This window comes from Triticum aestivum, chromosome 6D, assembly GCF_018294505.1.
Source record: "Triticum aestivum cultivar Chinese Spring chromosome 6D, IWGSC CS RefSeq v2.1, whole genome shotgun sequence".
Lineage (NCBI taxonomy): Eukaryota > Viridiplantae > Streptophyta > Magnoliopsida > Poales > Poaceae > Triticum > Triticum aestivum.
Window position 1 is genome coordinate 328,490,289 of NC_057811.1, and position 26,905 is coordinate 328,517,193.

The window sequence follows — 26,905 nt, forward strand, 5'->3', positions numbered from 1 at the left end:
CTCGTTCTAAATATTTTATTTAGACGGTGAAAATTTGTTTTGGCATTTATAGATTTTTATTTTATTTTCTAAGATTTATTTAAGTTCCGGCGAAATTATTTATAAAAAAAAATCTCCAGCGCCCGACTGAGCCGAAGCCCAGCCGAGCCAGGCCGGCCCACCCCGCGCCACCGCCTCCCCGTGCCCAAGTCCGGCCAGGACACAGCCGCCGCCGCCGTCGCCGCCCGGGACTCCTCCCGCCTCCTCCCCCAGGCAAGCCTTGCCCCCTCCCCTTTATAAGCCGCCACCCCCGCCCCAAATCGTCACCCCATCGCCGCAAGCAGCAGCAGCACCTGCCGCTTGCCGCGCCGCACCACCGCCGCCCCACCGCACCACTCGCAGCCCCACCCCGCCCCGCCGGAGCCGCCGCGGAACCCGCCGGAGCCGCTGCCGATCCGATCTCGCCGTTCGTTTTTTTCGGTTTAGGTAAAAACCGTCGGTTTTTTTTATAAAACCCTAGTTTCATTTTTTTAGATCGGTTCGCCGATTTTCACGGTTTAGTTTATTTAGTGGACAGTCGTCCGTACGTTCGTTTTAACGAACGGTTTTCGCTCGCTAGTTACAAACAACGAACGTTCGTTCGTTAGCCTGTTCGTCAGTTTTCTTTTTCCCGAATTTTCCGCGATTATTTTCGATCGCGATTTCTGATCCGATTTTCGTGTTAGTTTATCTTTTCGCTCATTAATTGGAATCAGGCGATTCAAGCGCCTAGATCTTCGTCTCGAAACCCTCTTTCTGTTTAATCAACTTGAACAAGATTTTGGTACTGTAAAATTTGACTTTAGTTCAGATTAGTAAACGGATCTTGTTTCTTTCGCAGTGTGAGTTTCGTTGCTCCGTTTGATTTGATTCTTTTCGCAAACCAGAGTTCTTAAGTTGAACTTTCTGGTCAATTCTTCTTATTTGAGTCTTGCCCGTGCATCTTTGCTTGATTGCTTATGTATGCTATTGTTTGTTTGCGATAGAATTCCCGGAGTGCGAAGCGTGCTACTACGAGTCCCTAGGTTTTGCGGATCGTCAGCAAGGCAAGTAACACATTGATCATACTCCTTTCATACCCAGTTTTTATGCATTAGTTCCAATCCTCAAACATTGCATGACTAGGATGTGATTAACTTGTGGGTATTGGGAACTAGTTGATGAGGTAGAACCTATTGCCTGTTATATTCAAACCCTTGGGAGTTACTTCTACGTATTGCTTATATTGCTATGCTATGCTCGTAGACGTGGTTTGGGTGAGTGAATCCATGACACATGGGAGATTGTTAATTGATGGTTCAACTAAGGTGGCAACTTAAATACACATCTGGGTGGATTTCTTGTCGGGCACCTGGAGAATCCAGTGTTGTCCTAGGATTTCCCGGAGTACCCGTGTGATAATCCTAAGGTCCGCCACCCAGGCACGAAGGGAACTAAGATATTTTCATGCTAGAAACTTCCGTGTGCAGCCACAAGCTATTATGGGCTCTAGCATAGTTGAGTAAGTTTCATGAGCTCTTGAAGAGGTGGATCAGCAGGTAGAGGGATGTAGGTTTGGTATGGTCTGCCCGGAGTGAAGTGTTAATGTTTCTGAAAGACTGTGTCTCGGTCATCCATTTCTCAAACACCATGTAGTGCGAGAACTCCAACGGAGGAGATCGAGTCTTGTGGGGAAAAGTGTGCAAACCTCTGCAGAGTGTACAATCTAATCATGGTTAGCCGTGTCCCCGGTTATGGACGTCTTGAGTATCTAGTACTTGGATTATCCTAAGTATATCATCACTCTAATTTAATATTGTTGGGTTGATAATTACTTTAATTGGGATTGAGTTGGAGGAGCCTTCTCAATGATGTTTCAACTACCATGATAGTTAAAATAAAACTTATTCCTTTGTTGTAGGGAAAAATTGGCTTTTCGCAAAAACTATAACCATAGAGCTTTCCACCAGCCAAATATGCATGTAGTGATAGCATTATTAAGTTCTTGCTCTACTGTGTTATATTGCCAGCATATTCCATGTGCTGAACCGTTTCCGGGCTGCAACGTATCATGTTGCAGACTTTTCACACGAGGAGTAAGGTTCGTTAGATCGTTGCCATGCAGCTCAGCTATGCCGTTGGAGTTAATGGACTCACTTTATCTTCCAAACCTTCCGCTGTTATCGTATTAGATGGCCTTAAGCCATATTTGTTGTAGTAAGTTCTCTTCTGAGACATTCGATGTAATAAGTGTGTGATTGCTACTCTGTTATAAATCCTTCGAGTACTGTGTGTGTCAGCATTACCGATCCAGGGATGACACTGAAGCACAGAGACTTGACTGTTTGAGGTCGGGTTGCTACACTGACGGTGTGGGCCAGTCGCGCTTTTCCCTTGCGCCGGAGCCCCCGATCGCCCCCTAGTGTGTCGGGTTCGGCCTGCGACCGCCGGGCCCAAAAACGGGCCGAACCGGCGCTTTTCGGCGTCCTGTGGGCGCGACTGGGGCGTTTTTTTGGCGACGGCGCCAATAAGTGGCCTGGGGGGCCTGTTGGGGGCGCGGCTGGAGATGCTCTTATTGTTCTGTTTATCAGCATGTAGCATGCATGGTTGCAATAAATGTACTTGTTTGCCATCTTGAACTTTCATATATACTAATATGCTTTTCTTTACCTAATAGTAAAAGAAACATATAAAGCCGCAATGCGTATTCTGTTAACTCATAATTGTTTATAATTGTATCGTTTCAACCACGGTCTACATTGTGATTTACCGACAGGCGCGGCGGGCATGCCGCGCGGGCTAAGCTAGTTAGTATGATGGACAAATATTGCACTAGTAAAATAGAATTTGTAATTTGTGTATGGGGGCCATGGCCCCCATAATGACCCCACCCCTAGATCCGCCAATGACATCCGTCGTCAATTATTCAAAACGATGTGAATCTTTCTTTAAGGCTAGTTGTGATAACACACTCCAGGGTGCAATAGATCAGGTAATGTTGTGCAGTAGATTCAGGGGTTTTAATACCATAGTTTTATAGTTCATGGGGTTAAGTGGACCTATTCGTATTTCAGAGTTTATGTTCTCCAATCAGATTTTTGTGTTGTATTTTACTTCGATGTACACCTTCAGCTTTACTATGTCATATATGGCAGTTTGAGTTATTTGTGTGATGAAGAAGGAGAAGGTTTCAATTAGACTCCTAGTTCAACCAGATCTGCCTTTTTCAGCTAAGCTGATTCCAATGATCGTACGGACAATACTTGCTTAAATTTAGCACCCTGTTGCCTTACCTTTTCTTCCAACCGTTCCCAGATCGTCTCACACCTTTTGTCACTCGCACACAGTCTCTAGTTCTCTTTCCAGTATTTTCTTACGTGCTAATGGCGCCTTCCACCAGTTCCTTTCCTTTTTTATCTGCATTGTCAATTGCACATTCATGCGAATACTGATGCACAGGAACCAGGAGCCTCTCAAAATGTATTAAGGAATAAGCATATTTGTTCATGGTTATCAGATTTGGCCTTTTTCTTCCTTTTACGTAACAAAGATTGTAAGAAATATTTTATTCCACTTCAGGAACATGGCAATGAAGAATCTCAATCAAAATTTCCAAAAAGAGCAAGATGCCTAAAGAATCTCAATCAAATTTTCCAAAATGAGACTGCTCGGTGTGCTTTAGATGCACAAAGAATTCAGTTTTCACTGAATGATGGCATTTTATTAGCTGTTGTCGGGTGGTAGGTGCGACATATGCCAACGGGTGGCTTATCATTGTGGGAGCCAGTAAGACGTCGTTGGTGCCTGGAAACGGGATGAGGCGAAGACATGCACGCCGGCGAATCTTACCCAGGTTCGGGGCTCTCCGTGGAGATAACACCCCTAGTCCTGCTCTGCGGGGCCTTCGCATGATCACTAGATCGAAATGAGTAGCTACAAACGCTCCTTGAGCTGTCGGGTTAGAGCGAGAAGAAGGGCAAGGCTAGCTCTCCTTTTCTCTCTGTGTGGTGTGTGTAATTCTATGAGACCAACCCTTTGCATGGGTGCCCCGGGGGGTTTATATAGGCCTACCCCCCAGGGGTACAATAGTAATCCGACTGGGCGCGGGTCCCAGCCGTCAGTGTCTGTGTTCGCCAGCTTCTCCGTCGGCCATTGGGGCCCGCCGACTGGTGGGTCCCGCCAGCTGCCGGCCTCTTGGTCGACAGGCCGGCCCCACCGCTTGGGGGTCTTGTCGGCGGCTGGTTACTGTTGCCTCGCCCCCGATGACGAGGGCTTTGTCGAGGTAAGCATGGCTATAGCGTAGCCGCCTTGCGGGCTCTCACTGTAGCCTTACCTCGTCTTGTCTCCTTAATGTGGCACATGTTTCAAGGGAGGGAGGTAGCCGGCTCCTGCGGGCCGACTACGCTCCCGGCCGACTAGGGGAGGCCGGGCCGCCTTCGAGCGTCTCACTGGCTAAAGGGGCCCACCGCCCGCGGGCCGTACTGGCGTCTGTCGTGGATGACATTGAGGCCAACATGGCTACAGTGCCGCGCCTGACGGGAGATGGCTGACCCGTACGGCGTCCTGTGGCCATGCCTGCTTCGGGATTCGGGGGTAGTGGGCCGTACTGTGACCACACCCCGTCTTATCACCGTTATGTGGACACAGTCTTGGTGGGTGCGGTCTTGGCCGGCTTCTGGGAGTCGGCGTTCTTCATGGCCGGCTTTCAGGAGTCGGTCCTTTTGGAGCCGGCTTCCTGGAGTCGGCCATCCCGTAGCTTCCTTGGGGAAGGTTTCTGGGACTGGGTCGCCTTCTGGGAGTCGGCCCGGGGGATAGCCGGCCGGGGGAAGGCGGCTCTATGCTTCGTACGCTTGAAGGCTTAAATGACCTGATAATTTTTTGAGGGGCCAGGGGGAGTCGGTTAGGCTACCCGTGGCCATTTACTCCGGCAGTAGTCCCCGAAGCTGATTGGGCTTCGAGGTTGGGTGGAAGTCGAGAAGTTCATTCAGCTTCCTATCTTGACAAGCCGGCAGCTGGGAGCCGGCTTCGGTTGGGCGCGCCGTCTTGGCGAAATTTTTTGAAGTCGGAGGGCGGGAGTCTGCTGGCTCGCGCGCCGGGCTGCGGGCCGGCCACTCGCCGCCTGCGAACCACGTGGCATCCCTTGGCTAAAAAAGCCTGCCAGCCCACGTGCGCGACGAGACGTCGCCGCAGGTCGGGGGCCCACCACTCCTACGCCCGGGCCCAGGCACGGATTCTCTGCGGCCCAAAGCCGCCCGCACGTCTTCCTGCGGCGGTTTCGGCACGCATTTAGGGCGCAGCAATCGCGGGACGCGGGGGGAGTGGGTGCAGTTAATCCCACGTCTCGCCTCCTCGGCTTCGCCGCACGAGGCTATAAGTAGGGGGGAGGGGAAGCGACAGGCGCTCGCACGCCCCTCTCCTCTCCGCCATCTTCTTCCTTCTGCTCTCCCTCACAGCAGCGTCTCGCCGTTGCACCGTTCCACCACTCTTTTCCCCGCCGCCGCGCCCATTCTCATCGGCCTCACGTCACGATGCAGTACGGCGGGGACTGGGACAGCTCCAACGTTCATGAGGACCACGTCGAGTTCCTCCGCAGGACGCGGCGGCTGCCCGGCGCGGACAAGGTGCGGGTCCGTCTCGCGCCGGAGAAGGAGATCAAGCCGGAGCCGGAGGAAGGCGAGCGGGTGGTCTTCCGCTCGCATTTCTTGCGCGGCATCGGCTTGCCGGCGAGCGCCTTCTTCCTCTCCTTTCTTGAATTCTACCAACTCCAGCCGCACCACCTCACCCCGAACATGGTGGTGCTGTTGTCCGCCTTCGTCACCTTGTGCGAAGGCTACCTCAGCGTCCTCCCCACCCTCGAGCTCTGGGGGGAGTTCTTCCAGTCCAAGCTGGGCACGCGTATGCAGGGCGTGCCGGCTCAGAGTGGCGCCTTCATCGCGATGCGGAGGGTGACAGCCGACAACCCCTTCCCCGTCATCACGCTGATCCAGTCGGTGAAGCTCTGGCAGAAGTCATACTTCTATGTGAAGAACGTCGCCCCGCAAGGCGACTACGTCAATTTGCCGGCTTATGAAGCCGGCCCGCTGGCGGGTAGGCGGCCCCAGTGGTCCTATCGGGCCGTGACGCTGACGCCGGCTGGAGCCGCGGCTGTCGCCCGACTGCGGGTGATGATCCAGTCGGAGGGCCTATCTGGGCCCGACCTGCTGGCCGCCTTCGTCACGCGCCGGATGCTTCCGCTCCAGAGCCGCCCTCATCTGATCTGTCAGATGAGCGGCCAGCTCGATCCGAGTCGGATGTGCACCAAACACATGCCGCACGACGAATTGGCCCACATGGTGAACTACCTTGCGAACTACAAGCTCTCCGCAGAGTGGCAGTTTGGCAAGGAGCCATATTGCCGAGCTCACCCGCCACCCATGGTATGTTCTCTTTTTCCCTTTCTTCTCTCAGTTTTGTCGCCGAGTTCCTTTTGGCTGACTCTGACTAGTCGGCTTGTCTCGACAGAGCCCTCTTCTTCGGCCTGCAGGTGGGTCGGACGCGGAGCGCCGATTCGTCCCCGACCGGACGGAGCATGACCTGGAGGACCCCGACTTGGGGGCGGCCGCCATGGATGACAACACCGAGGCGGGCGGTGGCCAAGCCGGCGGCGAGGCAGGCGGCTCCGGGCTTGGAGTCAGCTTTGACGACTGGCCGGATGACGACGAGGCGGAAGTCGTCCCACGCCGCCAGCCGGCGCCTGGCCACGACGCGGGTTCCTCCGCCGCGCCGCCTGCTCGGGGCGGCGGGCAAAAGCGTCGTGCCGCGCCGGGCTTGTTCGGGTGTCGGCCGAAGAAGCCCAGGGGCGAGGCAGCGGCGACCAGGCGGGAAGAGGCGGCCGCGAAGGCGGCCCGCTCCCGCAAGGCGGTGAAGCAGCCGCAGACGGTGTCGGCGTAAGTATATACTCCTTCATGTATTCTTTCTTCTTTTCTCTGGTAGTTCCTGAATCCTTGTCCTTTAAAAAAACCAGGGCTCCATTGTCGCTCGAGCGGGTTGCTGCCGCCTCCGTCGTTGTGTCGCCGGGAGGATCCGGGAGCACCACTCGCCGCGTGGACCCCCGTGCCGATCTTCAGGCGGCGACAGAGCGGAATGCGCGGGAGGCGCGGGAGGCGCGGGAGGCGGAGGCATTGAGGGCGGCCGCCGCCAAGGCGGCGCAGGAGGAGGAGGCGGCAAAGGCGCGCGCCGACGCCGCGGCCAAGGCCCAAGCGGAGGCTGCGGCGATGCCGGAGGGGGCCTTGCTGGTCACCCCACTGCGCGTCGCGGCGCCTGGGGCCCCAGAGCCCTCGCCAGAAGAAGCCAGCGGTGACCAGCCGGGGCTGGAGAGGGAGGACGACGTCGTCGTCCTGGAGAGGGTGGCGGCACCGGCCCCGCCGACTGGGGCGACTCAAGGCGGCCGGCCTAACCTGCCGCCTGTGCAATCGGCCGGGGCCCAGCCGGCCGCGAGGACTGATCTAGTGGTCCGGACGCCGTTGCGCCAGCGCGCGGGGAAGGCCGCATCAGAGCCGCAGAAGGCTGCATCAGAGCCGCAGCCGGCCGCGGGCTCCAGCTCGTCGGCCCAGGATATGGAGGCGGCCAGCGCCAGCTCGGGGTGGACGCCGGGCGGAGGGACGGCCGTGATGAACGTGGCCGCGCAGGACGTCCGGACCCGGCTCCAAGCCCAGGCTACGGTGCTAAGGAAGTACAACGACGAGTTCCTTGCGACGCGGGCGGCCATCCGGGTTAGTCTTCTTGTCTTTGCTTTTTTGATCTTGGTTTCTTCCGTGGGGGCGCGTCAGCGCACCCACTGGGTGTAGTCCCCGAGTTCCGAGTCAGCTGCTGAGCAGGCGGCTTGGAACTTCCTAGCAGACCTTGTTTTGCTATTCTTGTTCTCATTTCGCTCTTCTGCCTGACTTGCAGGACTACCACAACCTCCGCGCGGCTGCCTTCAACTCCCAGGCTCGGGAGCTGACCCAGAAGACTGCTGACCTATCTGAGAGTCGGGGTAAGTGCTTCGTCTTTTATCTCACGTGGGGGCGCGTCAGCGCACCCATTGGGTGTAGTCGCCGAGATTCGGGCCGACTGCTGAGCAGTCGGGTCGGATCTTCCTTGACGACTTCTTATTATTGCTTCTTTTACTCTGCCATCCCTGCAGCAGCCAACGCCAGTCTAAGGGAGCAGCTGGGAGGGTCTCAGGCCGCCCTCCGTGCTAAGGAGGCCGAGTTTGCCGCCTTGGCGCAGGAGCGTGACCGCCTGGCCAAGAGGTTGGCCGACCAGGAGGAGAGCCACAAGGCGGCCCTGAAGGCGGTGGAGGACAGCGAGGCCACCCTCCAGGCCGAGTATGAGACAGAGGCGGCTAGCTGGGCCGAAGCGAAGCAGACGCTGATCAACGGCTATGGCCAGATCGAAGATTTGGTTGACGGTAAGCCGCCTTCTTCTTCGTCCTTGCTTGCCGCTTGCCGTTTTGGCTCGTTTTTTGACTTGGTGTTTTTCTCTTCTTTCTCTTTCTTTCTTGCGTAGAGTACTTCCCTGGCTACTCTACCGCCGCCAACCAGATCATCGAGGCCCGCCGTGAGGCACAGAGGCAGGCTGGCGCCGAGATCGCGCCAAACGCTCGCCGGTCGCTGGAGGAGCAGCTCTTGGCGATCCAGGCCCGCCTCCAGCTGGCTCATCGCCTGCTCCGCCGGCTTCAACGTGTTGGGGCGCAGGTGTTGGCCGCTCTCTGGCCTGGTGAAGTGATTCCCCGCACCCCCAGTCGGACTGCCGACTGGCTGGAGGTGGCGGTCGGCCGCTTCGAGGCCTGGAAGGCTTCGGCGGCTCGGTCCGGCGCCAGGCGGGCGCTGGAGTTCGTCAAGGCCTGGTATCCCGGGCTGAGTCTAGACCAGCTGGCCACCTGGCGGCAGCAGGCCGACACGGAGCTGGAGCCGGCGCGGCCGGCTATCATCCGGCGGGCTTCAGCGATCGCCGACTACACCGACACCAGCGCCTTCGCTCCTAAGGTGGACGACAACGGTGTTGCCCAGCCGGAGGAATGGTTCGGGCTGAACCCGGCAGACGGCGAAGACTCGGCGGAGGAGATCGACTCCAGCGATGAGGGCGAAGAGGAGGAGGAGGAGGAGGGTGAAGACGCCGGGCCAGATGGTGGAGCGGCCGGTCAGCCTCAGCTTGACCGTGCCTCCAGCAACACGGCACGCGCGGGTGCACCGCCTGCAGCCGGCGATGATCAAGCCGAGACCCGCTAGCCGGCCACTCCTCCAGCCGGTGGCGCCGTCTCCACCGACCAACCCGGCTCCCACACCGCGCCTTTAGTCTAGTCTACTATCTTTATTTTCCTGTCTTATCACTTTTGGAACAATATTTTGTTAAGTTTGCACAATTCCACCCACCGGGGGTGTATTCGAACTATGTTGATTGCCGGCCTGTTGGGGGCTTTATATGTAAATATGATTATGCATGCGTTTGGCTTTCCCTTGTTCTTTGCTTTTCATCCTTCTGCTGTTTCCTTTGCCGCCCTTCCTTGGTTGCCGCCTCCCCAGTCGGACAGTTGCTCTGCAATCTGTGGCTGGAGAAGTGCTTGGCCAGTTGGGAGGGCAAGTACTCTAGCTTTGTTGGATTGTAGCGAAGTGTTTGGGAAGCCGGCCAGCCGGCTGTTCTGACAGCCGGCAAGCGTGGTTGGAGGCCGTCTTTTCGCTATACAAGTTCGTTAGTCCTTAGCCATTTTTCGTGTGGGCATCCTTTCTGCCTTGGCTCTTGCTAGTCGGACAGTCGGTTCTTCGAGCTGCGACTTTCAACAAGAGAGGACTCGGGAGCCAGCACACTACTTGTCTGACTTCAGGTAGAACTTTAATATAACTTAAGGCGGCCAGTCCCCGGGCCGACTAGTCGAACCCGGTGCCAGACAGAAAATCAAATGTAATAATACATTCATGAATATGACACTCGTCATTCATAGATAAAGGAAGGCAGTCCCCGAGTGCTCCTCGGGGGGCCTGTTGTTTCGTACTTAATACAAAAGGGTAGCATGATACATACTGCTTTTAACTTTAAATCTTCTCAGGAGGTTCGCGTTCCATGGTCGCTCCGACTCCTTGCCAGAATCATCCCTCTTGCGTGCTCTTGGCTTTTGCGCGTCGATCAGGTAGTAGGAGTCATTGCCTAGTGCCTTGCTGATGACGAAAGGGCCTTCCCAAGGGGCCGAGAGCTTGTGCTGGCCGGCTATTCGCTGGATCAGCCGGAGCACAAGGTCGCCCTCTTGGAAAGATCTTGGCTTGACCTTGCGGTTGTGGTAACGACGCAACCCCTACTGGTAGATGGCGGACCAGCTGAGTGCCAACAGCCGGCCTTCTTCCAGCAGGTCGACGCCGTCTTCTCGCGCTTCCTTGGCCTCCGCCTTCGTGTACATGGTGACCCGAGGCGAGTCGAACTCGATGTCGGTTGGGATGACAGCCTCGGCACCATATACAAGGAAGAACGGAGTGAAGCCGGTTGACTTGTTAGGGGTAGTACGCAGACTCCAGAGGACAGCCGGCAGCTCATCGAGCCAGCAGCCGGCCGATCGCTCCAGTGGTATGACCAGTCGAGGCTTGATGCCGGAGAGGATAAGTCCATTTGCTCGCTCGACCTGGCCGTTTGACTGCGGGTGGGCAACGGACGCTAAGTCCAGTCGGATACCCTGCGTCGCGCAGAAACGTGCCAGTGCTCCTTTGGCAAAGTTTGTGCCGTTGTCGGTGATGATGCTGTGCAGCACGCCGTACCGAGTAGTGATGTCGGTGATGAACGTCACGGCAGTCGGCCCGTTCAGCTTCTTGATCGGCTTTGCTTCGATCCACTTGGTAAATTTGTCCACGGCGACAAGCAGATGTGTCAAGCCGCCGCGGGCTGTTTTGAATGGGCCCACCATGTCCAGCCCCCAGACGGCAAAGGGCCAGGTGAGGGGGATGGTCTTGAGTGCAGAAGTCGGCAGGTGTTGCTTGGAACTGAAGACTTGGCATCCTTTGCAGCTCTTGACTATCTCTTTGGCATCTTCCAAAGCAGTTGGCCAAAAGAAACCGTGGCGGAAAGCTTTGGCCACAAGTGATCTTGAGGCTGCGTGGTGGCCGCATTCGCCTTGATGGATATCCTTGAGGATTGCCACTCCTTTCTCTGGCTCGACGCAGCGCTGGAAGACTCCAGTGACACTGCGCTTGACAAGTTCTTTGTTTATTATTGTGTATGCTCCGGCTCGACGTTGCACTAGTCTTGCTGAGATCTCATCAGCCGGCAGCTCTCTGTTGACTAGGAATTTGAGGATGGGCTGGGCCCATGATGGAGCTGTGACTTCTGCTACTGTCAGTACGGCCACCATGACTCGGGCGGGCGGGTTGGGTGGCGTGGAATTGGAGTCGACCACCGCTTCTTGTGTTGCTGCAGTCCCCGGGCCGACTGCTGCGGTCCCCGGGCCGGGTTCTAAAGTCCCCGGGCCGGGTGTGACTACGGCAGTCCCCGGGCCGGTTGTCGAAGTCCCCGTGCCGCCTGCTGGGTTCCTCCAGTCGGATCCGGCTGCATCAGGGGCAGGCGGCACGAAGATAGAGTCCGACTCTGGAGACGGCTTGATGGACGGCTTGAGGAGGCGCTGGAGAGAGACACCGGTCGGTATAGCCTGTCGGGTGGAGCCGATCCGCGCCAGGGCATCTGCTTGGTCGTTGTCGGCCCGTGGCACGTGAAGGAACTCGCACCCTTCAAAGTACCCACTGATCTGCTGGACGAGGAATCGATAGCTCGCCATGTTCGCATCCTTGGCGTCCCAGTCGCCAGATGACTGCTGGACCACCAAGTCTGAGTCGCCATAACACAGGATCCGGCGTATGCCGAGTTCGTTGGCCAGCCGGAGCCCGTGTATGAGCGCCTCGTACTCGGCCACGTTGTTGGAGGCGGCGAAGTGGATTTGCAGCGTGTATCTGAGTTTGTCGCCTTTGGGAGAGGTGAGGACGATGCCGGCTCCCAAGCCGGTGCGCATCTTGGACCCGTCGAAGTGCATCCGCTAATGGGTAGAGTCGGGAGCCGGCGGTAGGTACTGGGTCTCGGCCCAGTCGACGAGGAAGTCGGCCAATGCTTGGGACTTGATGGCGGTGCGGGGCTGGTAAAAGATGGTGTAAGGTGCTAGCGCAATGGCCCATTTGGCCACCCGGCCGGATGCATCCCGGCTGCCTATGATCTCGGCGAGCGGGGCGGTGCACACGACCGTGATGGGATGCTCTTGGAAGTAGGGCTTCAGCTTCTTGGCGGCGAAGTACACCCCATAGCACATCTTCTGGTAATGCGGGTAGTTTTGCTTTGAGCTGGATAGTACTTCGCTTAGATAATACATCGGCCTCTGGACTAGCTGGGCTCGGCCTTCTTCCGCGCGCTGGACCACGACAATTGTACTGACCACTCGGCTAGTCGCGGCAATGTAGAGGAGCATGGGCTCCTTCTCAGTCGGCGCCGCCAGGACAGGTGGAGTAGTCAACATCTTCTTCAACTCATGGAAGGCTTGGTCGGCTTGGTCATTCCACTCTAAATGAGTGGATTCTTCATGAGTCGGTACAGGGGGAGAGCCTTCTCTCCTAGCCGGCTGATAAAGCGGTTTAAGGAGGCCAGGCACCCAGTGAACTTCTGCACATCCCGCAACTTGGTGGGGATCTCCATCCTCTCAATGGCCTTGATCTTCACAGGGTTGCACTCAATGCCGCGTTCGGAGACCAGAAAGCCTAGCAGCTGGCCGGCTGGTACTCCGAACACGCATTTCTCGGGGTTGAGCTTGATGTGGAATCGGCGCAAGTTGGCAAATGTTTCTTTGAGGTCCTCCAGCAGGGTGCCGCGCTTCTCTGTCTTCACCACAATATCGTCTACGTAGACGTGGGCATTTCTGCCGAGTTGCTTGAGGAGGCATTTCTGCATGCAACGCTGAAAAGTGGCACCGGCATTCCTTAAGCCGAATGTCATAGTCAGGTAACAGAAAGCTCCGAATGGTGTGATGAAGGCAGTCTTCAGGCGGTCTGCTGGGTCCAACTTGATCTGATGGTACCCTGAGTAGGCATCCAAAAAACTCAACAGCTCGCATCCGGCCGTGGAGTCTATCACTTGGTCAATCCGTGGCAAAGCAAACGGGTCTTTGGGGCAGGCCTTGTTGAGGCTGGTGTAGTCTATACACATACGCCACTTGTTGTTCTTCTTCAATACTAAGACTGGGTTGGCAAGCCACTCTGGGAAAAATACTTCCATAATAAAGCCGGCGGCGAGGAGCCGGGCTATCTCTTCTCCTACGATTCTTCGCTTCTCTTCTGACAGTCGGCGGAGGGGCTGCTTGACCGGCTTCGCGTCGGCTCGGACGTGTAATTTGTGCTTGGCGAAATCCTTCGGGACACCCGGCATGTCCTTTGGGGACCATGTAAAGACGTCTCGATTCTCATGGAGGAAGTCGACGAGCTCGCCTTCCTATTTACTGTCCAGGTTTGCCCCAATGACAGCAAACCTTTTCGGGTTCTCCGGGTCCAGAGGTATCTTCTTCGTCTCCTTGGCCGGCTGGAAGGAGCCCTGCGCATCATAATCTTTGGGGTTGGGGGACAAGGCCGGCTGCTTGCCGGCCATGGCCACAACTCGCTCCAGCATCTTCTTCTCTTCCGCTACTACGAGGGACTCGGCCAGCCGACTGCTGGCTGCAGCGCATTCGATGGACTTCTTGTAGTCGCCGGCTACAGTGATGATCCCCTTCGAGCTCGGCATCTTCATCTTCAGGTAGGCGTAGTGGGGCACAGCCATGAACCTGGCCAGAGCAGGTCAGCCAAGCAAGGCATGGTAAGGGCTCTCTAGATCCACTACCTCGAACAAGATCGCTTCTCGGCGAAAATGATCCTTGTCTCCGAAGAGAACATCCATCTTGATCTTTCCGATCGGGGAACAGGACAAGCCGGGTACGATGCCATGGAACACGGTCCGGCTTGGCATGAGCTGCTTCGCCTTGATGTTCAGCTTCTCCATGGTATCGCGGTACAGTATGTTGATACTGCTTCCGCCATCAATCAGGACGCGGGAGAATCGGGCAGCTCGCCTCTCCGTTGCGAGGGTGACATCCAATACTAATGCGTAGGAGCCAGGGGACGGCATCACCTCTGGGTGGTCGGCCTGGCTCCAGTTGATGGGCTTCTCGGACCAGTGCATGAACTCGGGGTTGCTAGAGGCGACTGCGTTGACCTCTTGGTGCTGTCGGCGCCGACTGCGCTTGTCTTCAACTTGGCTGGTGAAGACGACGTAGGCGGCGTGCTCTTCAGGGAAATCATCTTGAATGGCCCCGACTGCTGGTCGAGCAGCTGGCTGCTGGGGGGCTGGAGGCGGCGGGCCGGGAGGCGGAGGCGGCACCAGCCCCTCGCCCTTGGAGATCCGCGTGAGCCAGTGGCACTTTCGGGTCGTATGGTTGGACGGCTTCGCGCCGCTGTGGAACTTGCAGGGGGCATCGAGAGTCTGCTCATAGGAGAAAGCCGGCTGCCAAGCCGGCCTGCCGCCCTTCTTCTTGGGAGCGGGCCGTTCTTCGGGCTGCTCATCTTCAACTGTGGCCACCTGCCGACTGGTGGAAGGCGGCATGGGGGCCTTGCGCTTGTGGTCGTTCTGGTTGGGGCGCCGATTAGGGTCGCCAGCCGGCGTCTTGGGAGCCGGAGCGATCACCTTCCCAGAGGCGTCCACTCGAAGCTCGGTTTTCATCGAGGAGTCGGCCGTGGTGTACTTGTCCGCGATGATCAGCAGTTCGTCGAGGGTAGCCAGCTCGTCGCAGAGGAGTTGGTGCTTGAGGAGGGTGCCCTCTCGGCACCCGGCGGTGAAGTACTCGATGGCCTGAACCTCGTGCACCCCCTCGCAGGAGTTGCGGAGCTCGGCCCATCGCGTGAGGTAGTCGCGGGTCGACTCGTTGGGCCCTTGGACGCATAGGGAGAGTTGGCGCGGCTTGGGAGGCCGCTTGTACGTGCTAGTGAAGTTGCGGATAAAGACTTCTGTGAAGTCCAGCCAGCTATTGACGCTGTAGGGCTTGAGGCTGTTGAGCCAGGTGCGCGTCGTGCCTTGCAGCATGAGGGGGACATACTTCACGGCTACGCGCCGGTTGCCGTTGGCTATACTGACAGCCGTAGAGTAGTCGATGAGCCAATCTTCCGGCTTCACAGAGCCGTTGTACTTGGGCGTGTCTCTGGGGAGCGAGAACCCTTTGGGGAAGGGCTCGTCGCGGATGCGGGGGCCAAAGCATGGCGGACCGACATCGTCTTCTTCGTCTAGCACCAGGGACCGAGCCAGGCGGTCGATCCGGTGGCGGGCGTCGTTCTCGCCGACTCCTTCGCGGTGGCCTAGTCGGCCTCCAAGAGTCGGATGCGTGACAGGCGGCGGGGTGGGATATCTCTCCCCTCGAGGCGGGGGAGGAGGCGGATTTCCTTGGCGCTCCACTGCTCGAGGGCGGCCTTCCGCGTTGCGCTCGATGGTGATCCGAGTCCGGCTGCGGCTAGCAGCCGGCTCCTTGTCTTTCCTCGCTTGGGCGCCGCTCGCAGTTGGCGACCGGGATGTCGCGACGTGCTCTCGGCGCGGGGGAGGACTCTCAGCGCAGGCGCCAGCTTCGTGTCGCTCTGCGGCCGCGTCGATTAGCTGCTGGATTCGCCTTGTCATGTAGGGGAGCTCATCGGCTCCCAGCCCATTTAGCTCTTCAGCGGCCGCCTGAGCGGCTCGCAGATTCTCGAGCGGGGTGGCGTAGACGGGGCGGTCTGCCCCCAGCATGCTGGCGATAGCCGCGCCGCGCTTCTGGACGAAGCCGGCTCGGCTCGGCCCGCCATGAGGCGGCATGCCAAAGGCGGCGCGGTCGACTTCGCGCTGGTGAGCCTCGGTGAGGCATCTCATGGAGGCTATCTTCTGGCCTTCCGCGATGAGGGCAAGGCGGCGTGCCTCCAAGGTCTCGGCGTCGGCGTCGGCCGGGATGGGGACGGATAAGTCGTGCATCGCCGCTTGCAGGGCGTCGTGGGCGTTCTCGCCCAAGTTGGCGACGTGGCTGATGACCAGCACTTCGGTGACAGCGCTGCTGCCGCTGTCAGCTCGAGGGAGAGGGTCATCGAAGACTACCACGTCGGAGGGGTAGGCGTCGAGCGATGCCGTGTCGGAGTCGACAAGCATCGGGTCGGTGGAGCCGACCGACTCCAAGTCTACAGCATGCTCGCTGGAGACGTGAAGTTGGTCGAGGAGGCTGACGAGGCGGCTCTCGGAGTAGTCCGTGCCCGCGTCGGACGCGGGCTCGTCGGAGATGCGAGTCTCGCCGAGCAGATCGGCGAGGCGGCTCGCTGCGCAGGCGTCGTCGATGCCTTGCAGCGCGTCGGGGCAAACGCCGTCGGGCGCAGCTGGCTGGCTGCGCTCGCGGGGGAGAAAAATGGTTCCCGTCCAGAACAGGTCTCCGGACGACGGTGCACCTGGCCCCACAGTGGGCGCCAAATGTCGGGTGGTAGGTGCGACATATGCCAACGGGTGGCTTATCATTGTGGGAGCCAGTAAGACGTCGCCGGTGCCTGGAAACGGGATGAGGCGAAGACATGCACGCCGGCGAATCTTACCCAGGTTCGGGGCTCTCCGTGGAGATAACACCCCTAGTCCTGCTCTGCGGGGTCTCCGCATGATCACTAGATCGAAATGAGTAGCTACAAACGCTCCTTGAGCTGTCGGGTTAGAGGGAGAAGAAGGGCAAGGCTAGCTCTCCTTTTCTCTCTATGTGGTGTGTGTAATTCTATGAGACCAACCCTTTGCATGGGTGCCCCGGGGGGTTTATATAGGCCTACCCCCCAGGGGTACAATAGTAATCCGACTGGGCGCGGGTCCCAGCCGTCAGTGTCTGTGTTCGCCGGCTTCTCCGCCGGCCATTGGAGCCCGCCGACTGGTGGGTCCCGCCGACTGGTGGGTCCCGCCGGCTGCCGGCCTCTTGGTCGACAGGCCGGCCCCACCGCTTGGGGGTCTTGTCGGCGGCTGGTTACTGTTGCCTCGTCCCCGATGACGAGGGCTTTGTCGAGGTAAGCATGGCTACAGCGTAGCCGCCTTGCGGGCTCTCACTGTAGCCTTACCTCGTCTTGTCTCCTTAATGTGGCACATGTTTCAAGGGAGGAAGGTAGCCGGCTCCTAGGGGCCGGCTACGCTCCCGGCCGACTAGGGGAGGCCGGGCCGCCTTCGAGCGTCTCACTGGCTAAAGGGGCCCGCCGCCCGCGGGCCATACTGGCGTCTGTCGTGGATGACGTTGAGGCCAGCATGGCTATAGTGCCGCGTCGGACGGGAGATGGCTGACCCGTACGGCGTCCTGTGGCCATGCCTGCTTCGGGATTCGGGGGTAGTGGGCCATACTGTGACCACGCCCCGTCTTATCACCGTTATGTGGACACAGTCTTGCTGGGTGCGGTCTTGGCCGGCTTCTGGGAGTCGGCGTTCTTCATGGCCGGCTTTCGGGAGTCGGTCCTTTTGGAGCCGGCTTCCTGGAGTCGGCCATCCCGTAGCTTCCTTGGGGAAGGTTTCTGGGACTGGGTCGCCTTCTGGGAGTCGGCCCGGGGGATAGCCGGCCGGGGGAAGGCGGCCCTATGCTTCGTACACTTGAAGGCTTAAATGACCTGATAATTTTTTGAGGGGCCAGGGGGAGTCGGTTAGGCTACCCGTGGCCATTTACTTCGACAGCTGTTCAGTCCGCTCAAGTCCAACCAGGTGATCAGTCCGAGTCTTGGTCAGAGCACAACGAGGGCATGGAACTCACAGTACCAACTTCACTGTTTCCAGAGGCCGCGGCAACTACACCAACAGTTTTAGATGGAGTGCCGGTTATGTAGATATTGGTGCAAATTCAATTTGATGTTCAAGCCATGGTACAAGTCCATTCACCTAATCAATTTGAGCCTTTTATAGAGCACAAAGAGGGCATGGAACCCGCAGTAGTAACTTCAGTGTTTCTAGAGGCCCTTTTCAAAAAAAGTGTTTCCAGAGGCCGCTCAACATCACCAACAGTTTTAGATCGAGTGCCGGCAATACATAACTCATTGTATTTTTTTTGAAGGGAAAACCTGCTCGGCACTTTATTATGAGTTAATGAGAATTACATCCTTCAAAACATGCGGTAAAGGAAACTAGGGGGATCATCGTCCCAACTAAACATCAGGTTTGAATCAAAAGCATGTCTTGCTAAGAAATGTGCCAAGCCATTTGCCTCCCTCGGACAATGCTGAAACTGAATTGAAGCAATATCATGGGCATACCGGAAGCAATCTGCTAAGATCGCAGAATATGGTGCCAAAATGTCAGCCTCGCCTCTACATGCTGAAATAATCTCCAAACAATCTGACCCAACCGTCACCCTGGAGCTGCCCATTTGATTGACAAGTTGTAGACCTCGGCGAAGAGCCAACGCTTCTGCTGTAGTCGCGCTATCAGCATATGTGAACGGTTCTGCCACTCCCGCCACTGCTTCTCCTCGACAGTTCCTGATGATCGCAGCAATTGCTCCGACACCGTTTTCAAAGAACGAGGCGTCAGTGTTCAGTTTGTATGATCCTTGGCCTGGTTTTTCCCACGTAAACTTCACAGCAATGTTGTCCCTTGGCTTAGCTGTCGAATTGCATGTTATTGCATGAACGGCAAAAGTTGTGCTCCTTGGAGTTTTGACCATTTGCCCCTTGCATGATTCTCTCCTTTCCCACCAGATATACCATGCAGTCACAGCCAATGTTTCATGTAGTCCCAATTGGCCAAGCACCGGCGAAGAACCACGTGGTCTTCGCAGTAGTTCTTCTAGAACGACAGAACCGGAGCGATCCACTATAAGGGCATGTTTAACAACATCATCCAAGCCAAGTGCACGCCATACTGACATCGCTCTAGGGCAGCTGAAAATCAAGTGCTTAATGTCTTCCATACCAGACTTGCACACGGGACAAAGGGGTGAAACCTTGATATGTTTGCGAGCTAAGACTGCTATACCAGGGATTAAACCATGAAGCGCCCGCCAAATAAATATCTTCACTTTACTTGGTATCTCCAGTTTCCAAACCGTTTCCCAAACCGGATTAATATTTGATGTGCCCTAGATGCTTGAACATCTTGATCCAAATTGGTGTTCCCATTCAACATAATACGCCGATCGACAGTGAAAGAGAAAGATTTGGTGTTATTCCATGCGACGAAGTCCTCCACAATATTTTCTGACAGTGGGATTCTTAAGATTCTCTCGGCATCCAGAGGTAGGAAGATGCTTCTCATAAGTGCCTCATCCCAACTAGCAATTCCTGGAACCATTAGTTCGTCGACTGTCCGGAGCAAGGAATTACCCCTCCTTGTTATGACCATCCTAGTGTGGCTAGAAGGGATCCAATGATAATCCCATATATTAATTCTCTCACCGGAACCAATTCGCCAAATGTGACCTCTTCGGAAAGTCTGTAGCCCCGCCAAGATGCTTTGCCATGTATAAGATGACCCCTTTTTGGGTCCTGCTTTAAGAAGATTCCCATCAGGAAAATATTTAGACCGCAGAACTTTGGCACATAATGTTTCAGGATGTGTTAACAGCCTCCAGCTTTGTTTTGCCAACATCGCCAAGTTAAACGCATGGAGATCCCTAAATCCCATACCTCCCCTAACTTTTGGTATGCACATTTTCCACCATGCTAGCCAGTGCATTTTCTTCTCCTCCTCTGTATCTCCCCACCAGAAAGCTGACATGGCATCTATGATTTCCTTACAAACCTTCTTTGGGATCTTAAACACACCCATAGCAAGGACTGGAATTGATTGAATGATTGCTTTTAGTAAAATTTCCTTACCCCCCAGGGACAACAATTTCTCTTTCCAACCTTTCAGTCGATTAACCACCCTTTCCAACAGGTGGGTAAAACTATCACTTCTATCCAACCCAATCATGGAGGGGAGTCCAAGATATGTATCTGAAAGGGCTTCCGTCATAATGTTAAGCTCTGTGCAAATTTCAGCTTTGACATCTACATTCACGTTAGGACTGAAAAATATGCTACTTTTCCCTTCACTCACCATCTGACCAGAACTTGCGCAGTAGTCATACAGTACTTGTCTCAATGAGGTTGCATTATTCATATCCGCCTTCATAAGGATTAGGGAATCATCAGCAAATAGTAAATGAGAGACTGATGGTGCATTCCTGCACACCCTTACCCCTTCAATGCCACGAACCTCCTCTGCTTGAGATAGAGCACTAGATAAACCCTCTGCACACAGAAGAAACAAATATGGTGACAGGGGGTCCCCTTGCCGGAGCCCCCTAGAAGGGATGAAACCTTTTGTTTCTTGATCATTGTACCGCACCTTATATTTCACTGAGGTAACGCATGCCATCAAAAGATCAACAATCTCTTTGTGGAACCCCAATCTCACCATCATTTTCTCCAAGAATTTCCATTCTACTCGATCATAGGCCTTATGCATATCAAGTTTTATAGCACAATACCCTGTATTGCCCTTCTTCTTATTTTTTATTGTGTGAAGACATTCATAGGACAGGAGAATATTATCTGTAATGAGTCGGCCGGGCACAAAAGCACTTTGTACCGGAGAGATAACATCATCAAGACATGCTTTTAATCTGAAAGCTATCATTTTGGAGATCACTTTATAAAGAACATTACACAAACTTATAGGTCTGTATTGTGAAATTCTCTCCAGGGTATCTACCTTGGGAATGAGTACAATGACAGTGTCGTTCCAACCATCCGGGGTTACCTTGTTATTGACTGCATTCAGAACCTCACTGGTAAGAGCACCCCCTAGGATATTCCAGCATTTCTTGAAAAATATAGCATGCAATCCATCAGTCCCAGGCGCCTTCATGTCTCCAATAGAAAAAAGAGCTTTCTTAACCTCCTCTGCAGTATAAGGTTTCAGCAAGGCTTCGTTCATCTCACTGGTAACTCTTGGATTTACCTTCTCAAGGAACACCGGGTCAGGCTCATCAATCTCTGTGGAGAAGAGTCCCGCAAAATAATCTGAAATAAATGGATTCAGATAGTCAGTTCCCTCCAGCCATGCGCCTTGATCATCTCGTAGTTTGGTGATCCTATTCCGTAGCCTTCTAGCAGAGGCAAAATTGTGGAAATACGAAGTATTTTTGTCACCAAACATGAGCCAGTTGATCCGGCTCCTTTGGGCCCAGTGAATCTCTTCAATCTGAAGTAGTTTCTCAAGTTCTTCGGCCAAATCTTTCTGCCTTTGAGCATTCTGGTGTGTCAAAGTATCCCTTGCAACTTGCTCCAACTCTCTCTGTACATTGTTTATTTTCCTTGATGACTTTTTCAATACTGTTTTATCCCATACGTGCAATTGTTTATGTACCAAAGCAAGCTTTTCCGCAAGTCCCATATTCCCTTCTGTAGACTGCCAGGCTTGTTCGACCACATCCCGAAATTTCTCCTCCTTGAGCCAACGTGCCTCGAAACGAAGCACTGCTTGGCCCGCCGCTTCTTGAGTAATTTCCTCATGCAGATTCATAATGATCGGCCTGTGATCCGACTTATAATAGTCAAGATGCTCCAGGACTGATCCTGGAAACATTTCATTCCATCCTTCATTTACAAGCGCACGATCTAAACGTTCTCTATAAGAGCTCGGTGCCATGTGAATTTATCCCCGATGAAACCATGGTCCGACAGATTACATTCAGCTACCACATCTCTGAAACTTTGCATGAAGTGGTTTGGTCTATTATTACCCCCTTCCTTCTCAAAAGAAAACATGATCTCATTCATATCCCCAATTACCATCCACGGCATATCCACCACTGACTTCAGCGCTCTTAATCTATCCCAGGATAAGTGTTTATCTTTCCACTTAGGCTCTCCATAGAACCCTGTCAACCTCCAGAAATTTTCAGAACCACTCCCCACAAAAACGTCTATGAAATTCTCTGTTTTGTCTCTCAAAGATACAGCTAACTCTTTTTTCCAAAGCAAAAGCAAACCCCCACTGCGGCCATTGCTCCCCACTACATACTTGTGATCCATCTTGGTCCGCCGATGCAAACATTCTGCCGGGAACTCGTCCAAGTGTGTTTCCATAAGAAAAATAATGTCCGGACTCCTACGCTTCCGAACGTTCAAAAGCGCACGTATTGCCGCAGCCTGTTGCAAGCCACGGCAATTCCAACTCAAGATCCTCATTGCGCCCGGTCAGCCACACTCATACCAATGGTGACACGGCAAAAGAAAGAAACTCTCGGCCGGCGAAGCCGCCGGAGGACAGCAAACACCAACTTTAAACGTCGGTGGACGACGAAGAAACTCACGGCTGGCAGAGCCACCGGAGGACAAAAAACCCTAGCGTCCTTCTGCTAGGGGACGGAGATCTGAAGATGGAACACCTCGTCACGGCGTCAAGGCCCGCGGCGGCGGTACGAGACCTAGATCGCCTACAGAATCACAGGAGTCCCAGACGTAGAAAACCCAACCATGGTGATCGTCGGATCTGCTAGCCAGGACCATACATAACTCATTGTAAATAATGTACTCCCTAAGTGATCTAAACGGTCTTATATTTTTTTTACAGAGAGATTATATCTGAAGTCCTGGAGTTGTAATGATAGACGCTTTTGGAACATCGAGCAGCAGGACCTGTACGAAAGACTGTACTGCAACAAGGATTTCGCTACGCAACACTGGATCAACCGGAGAAAATTCAACGATGAAGTGGACAGGACAGTTCGTACGAGTTGTCATTCCATTGGTCTTAAGAGTTTGATGATGGAGAAACAATGTGACTGGGATCCTGAGATGATCCGGCAGTTCTTCGCCAGTCTACAAAAGTGAGGATAGGAACTCACGGTTTCCTTCTTGCTTTCAACGGCAATGTTCCTCTGCTAAAATTATGTCCCAAGTTACCGATCATACTATCTTCTACCAGTACATTTTGACAACAAGCAAAGCAAAGAGGACCGCCCTGTCGTCAATAAGCTTCACAGCATAGCATCATGACAGACCAGCCTGTGAACCTTAGATGCACCGGAATGTGCTCTTATCTACTCCCTCTGTCCCAAAATATAAGAACGTTTTTAACACTACAGTAGTGTCAAAAACGTTCTTATATTATGGGACGGAGGGAGTAGCTAATAAGTGACGTGACACTGCAGGAGTCAGACCAGTGTTCAGTAGTGCAAAAAATAAAACTTTACAGCTTTCTTCAGCCTCGCAAAAAACACTAAACAAGGGGCACTTGGATCATTAACTCTGTAGCCTTGACAAAGCTTCACAAGCTGCTCCAGGCTCACAAAATGATAAATAAGGGGACTTCATGTGTGTTAGCTCCAAGCCAAAATGAGACAAATTTACAGATTTCTCCAGAAGTTTCTGATCCCAGAAGCAAGCGATTTCAGGCTCCCTAAAAGACTTGTCTTGCTTGATCCCTGCTCCTCGACCTCGGGGTTCTCTTCTCTGCGCAACATAAAGAGAGACAAAATATGATCAGGACGTCCAGCATTAACACTTACAAAAAACAGCTGAAATGCCCAGCATGTTGCTTAAGGCAAATTGTAATCAATAGGGTGTACAAACTCCATCTCTCCAAACGATGTCAAACCGTGAGTTTCCTTACTAGCAACATGAAAACAGTACAAATGAGGGTGTCATGTTTAGTGTTAATCCACCACTTGCTGGTTTTGTTGGAACAGCACTAAACTGACATGAACATCCCTATAGACAAGCAATTCACAAAAGGAAACGATTTATGGATACATTTATACAAACCTACTGCAAATGGTGGTATGTTATGGGGTCTGAGCTTTTGAATCAAATGACTTGGTCAAACTATAAACTAACCCTGGTCAGCAGGTAGTCAGAACTAGGAATTTGTTAGCTTCAGCAGGAATTCAACGTAAAAGAATTGAAGTAATAATTTCCTTGCATTCTGAACCACAACTAGGGATCTTAAACATGTCCAAACCAAGTTCCCAGAGTGCCAGTGGCACTGTTTTGGTTGTTCCCTCCCAGTATTATGATGACACGTACCCTGAGACCAACGAACCACCCATTTGAATCGCAAGTCAGAAATCAATTGAGGCTTCTAAGTAAGATTATCAGGAATGAATTCTCAGTGCTTGATAGCATGAAGCATTTTCTCAATGACAGGATTGAACAAAGGCATTGGTACAAATTGATGGAAATCCGACAATTTGCTGGGAACTGGCTATCACCAAGGCTAAATGACGCAATCAGTCCTCACGGTTCATCATACCGATGCAAGCATATTTAGTTATATCATAATAATGTAAGGACATGACTTGCCCATGCATTTAATTTACTAAGTATTATCACTATAAGCACTTAGCCATTTAGCATGTAACAAATAATACCTGTGAAGTACATTTCCTTTGATCACTATGTCATGTTCAGTTTGATCAGATACAGTTGGTTCAGTTGGATCCTGGAATTTTTTCACATTGTTCGAATGCACCTTGTTAACTTCAGTTTCCCCTTGACGATTCCCGTTGTCTGACTTAGTCTCCAGTTCCAAAGATATGGGTGCTTCAGTCTGCATAGGCATGATAATTTTGAGGAAATGGCAAATCTGGCCGACATACAAAATAACAATTTTGGCAGAATATTTTGAGTGCATAGCATTAGAACCTTCATGCCATCAATTTCTGCTTGTTTCGATACAGTCAGGTCATTTGCATCTGCTGCTGCAGTACATGAATCTTGCTTGGCAACCTCAGTTTCTCCACTGTAATGAGAGGAGTCTTGTGACTCTAGAGATCCCAATGGTTGATTCTGCAGGGACAACATAGTATTAGGCATATGACATATAGAAACCCAAGATACTGTTGGAATCATGTTTCCAGCTTGCCCCATTGAAATGTTAAACTGAAGTAAAAACACCAGAGTAGTAGTTTAAAAATAAAGGTGAAACTAGGAGTGTACGTTTTCTATGATTGTAGTGCCCATAGCAGAGTCTTTCTGGGAGAGGAGTGTGTCATCTGGGTTCAATGCACTGCTCCCGCTTTCCCCGAGCCTTGATTGCTCAGCACATTCACCTGTCTCATGGAGCTGGGCTGCCTCGGAGTTATATAGCGGTAACTTCACCTCCTTTGCGTCCAAAGATATGGAAGCTTCAGTCTGCATATGCATAATAGTTTTGAGGAAAATGGTTACAAAATCTTATCTGCATACAAAAAAACAATATTGGGAGAATATTTGCAGTCATCTGCAGTGCGCAAATTTTGCATGGTAACTCCAGTTCTCAATTGATATGAAAAGACTCTTGTGATTCTAGAGATCTCCACTGTTCAGTCTGCAGGACATATGGGCATATGAAATAAAGACACACAAGACACTGTGTTGGAATCATGTTACCAGTTACCCCATTTAAACATTAAAATGAAGTAGAGCACTCAAGGAATAGTTTGAAAATAAAGGTGAAAGAAGGAGAGTGTACGTTTTCCATGATTGTATTGCCAGCAGGAGAATCTTTCTGGGATAGGAGCGTGTCATCTTCATCCTGATTTCCGTTAAAGCTCTGAGAGTTAAATGAACTGTTTCCACTCTCCTCCTCTGGCCTTGACTGCTCAGCACCTTCAGCTGTCTCCTGAAGCTGGGCTGCCTTAGACTTATCAAACGGAAACTTTATCTGGTTATACTTCACTTCCGAGAGTACATCCCTAATTGTGTAGTGACCCCCTCCAACACTTTGACGAATCATTTGCATAGTCGGAAATCTACCGTCATTTGATGCCTGATAACTGCAATTAAACAGACGCACACAATGCAAGACTCATGAGCATCACTGAATCAGGGCAAAAGCCATTCAGTATCAGTGCACGTGCAATTGCCGCCTTTGATCAGACTTTTCATACAGATTACACATGAGTTCCACTACGTTTATCCTATTGGTTTCTATTTCTCACAATCCAATCTGGGGAACAGCACAAAAATGGCAATCCTTTGACGCAAAATCACTAAAATCTCCGAACTGAAACCAATGAATCGTAATCACAAATGCTACAAAGCTAAGGCCACCTACCCCTCAATAAACTCCTTCATCCTAGCCTTCCTTTCATTCTTGGATATGTATTCCCTCTTCTTGCCCTTGGGTGGGCCCGGAGCCGACAGCGGCGCCGCATGCGCCTTCCACCGCCATGTCCGGTAGCACGGCCTTGCGACCGCTCCAGAGACGCCCGAAATCACTGAAGAGAGAAGAAATAATCGGAACAAAACATCAGCTCGAGCACAGTTACGCGCCGCCAGACGGGTGCATTCACCAAGTATACACCCCATTTGGGCTCGATTGCTTACCCTTTCTGGAGGCGGCGGGGGAGGAGAGGCGCGCGAACGCCTGCATCGGGGAGGGCAATGGAGGATTCGGGAGGACGGTGGTCTTAGGGTTTCATGGTGGCTGGATTCGACGAAAAGAGGGAGGTTTTAGCTTGATGGGGAAGGCGAGGACGAGGACGACGGCGAGCGACGGCTGGGGTTAGAGGCAGGGCCCGCCAGTTGGTGTGCTCCGGGCCGGATGAGAATACTTGGTGTCCTCGCCACAAGCGCTGAAGCCCGGCCCATATAAATCAGTCAGACACTGCGGGCTGGTTGTGCATGCACATTTTCTACTGCAAAATATGTCAACTTTTTTCTTGCGGGAGCAAATATGTCAACTATCTGCTAACTTTTTTTCCGGAAATTCGCAGGGGCAGGGAGGACGGTGGTCTTAGGGTTTCATGGTGGCTGGATTCGACGAAAAGAGGGAGGTTTTTTTTTTTTGAGGAAACAGCAGGAGCTCTGCCTTTGCATTAAGAAGAAGAGAATTGACCAGTTTATAAGGAAAACTAGCCGAAAACCGATACATCGACACACACCAGCCCCGGGGCTGCGTACCTAACGAACCGACTTCCCTG

The 26,905-nt window shown here is 53.4% G+C and overlaps 1 protein-coding gene across 1 annotated transcript; it reads right to left on the reverse strand.

Moving 5' to 3' along the window:
• Nucleotides 1–23,147: 23,147 nt before the first annotated feature.
• Nucleotides 23,148–26,539, reverse strand: LOC123144921 (uncharacterized). Its single transcript, XM_044564190.1, has 7 exons — nt 26,310–26,539; nt 26,038–26,200; nt 25,453–25,756; nt 24,939–25,133; nt 24,645–24,788; nt 24,371–24,549; nt 23,148–23,453 (listed from the first exon to the last, which is right to left on the reverse strand). Exons 1-7 carry the CDS (start codon nt 26,353–26,355, stop codon nt 23,348–23,350), a joined length of 1,137 nt encoding a protein of 378 aa, XP_044420125.1. The 5' UTR covers nt 26,356–26,539; the 3' UTR covers nt 23,148–23,347.
• Nucleotides 26,540–26,905: the final 366 nt, after the last annotated feature.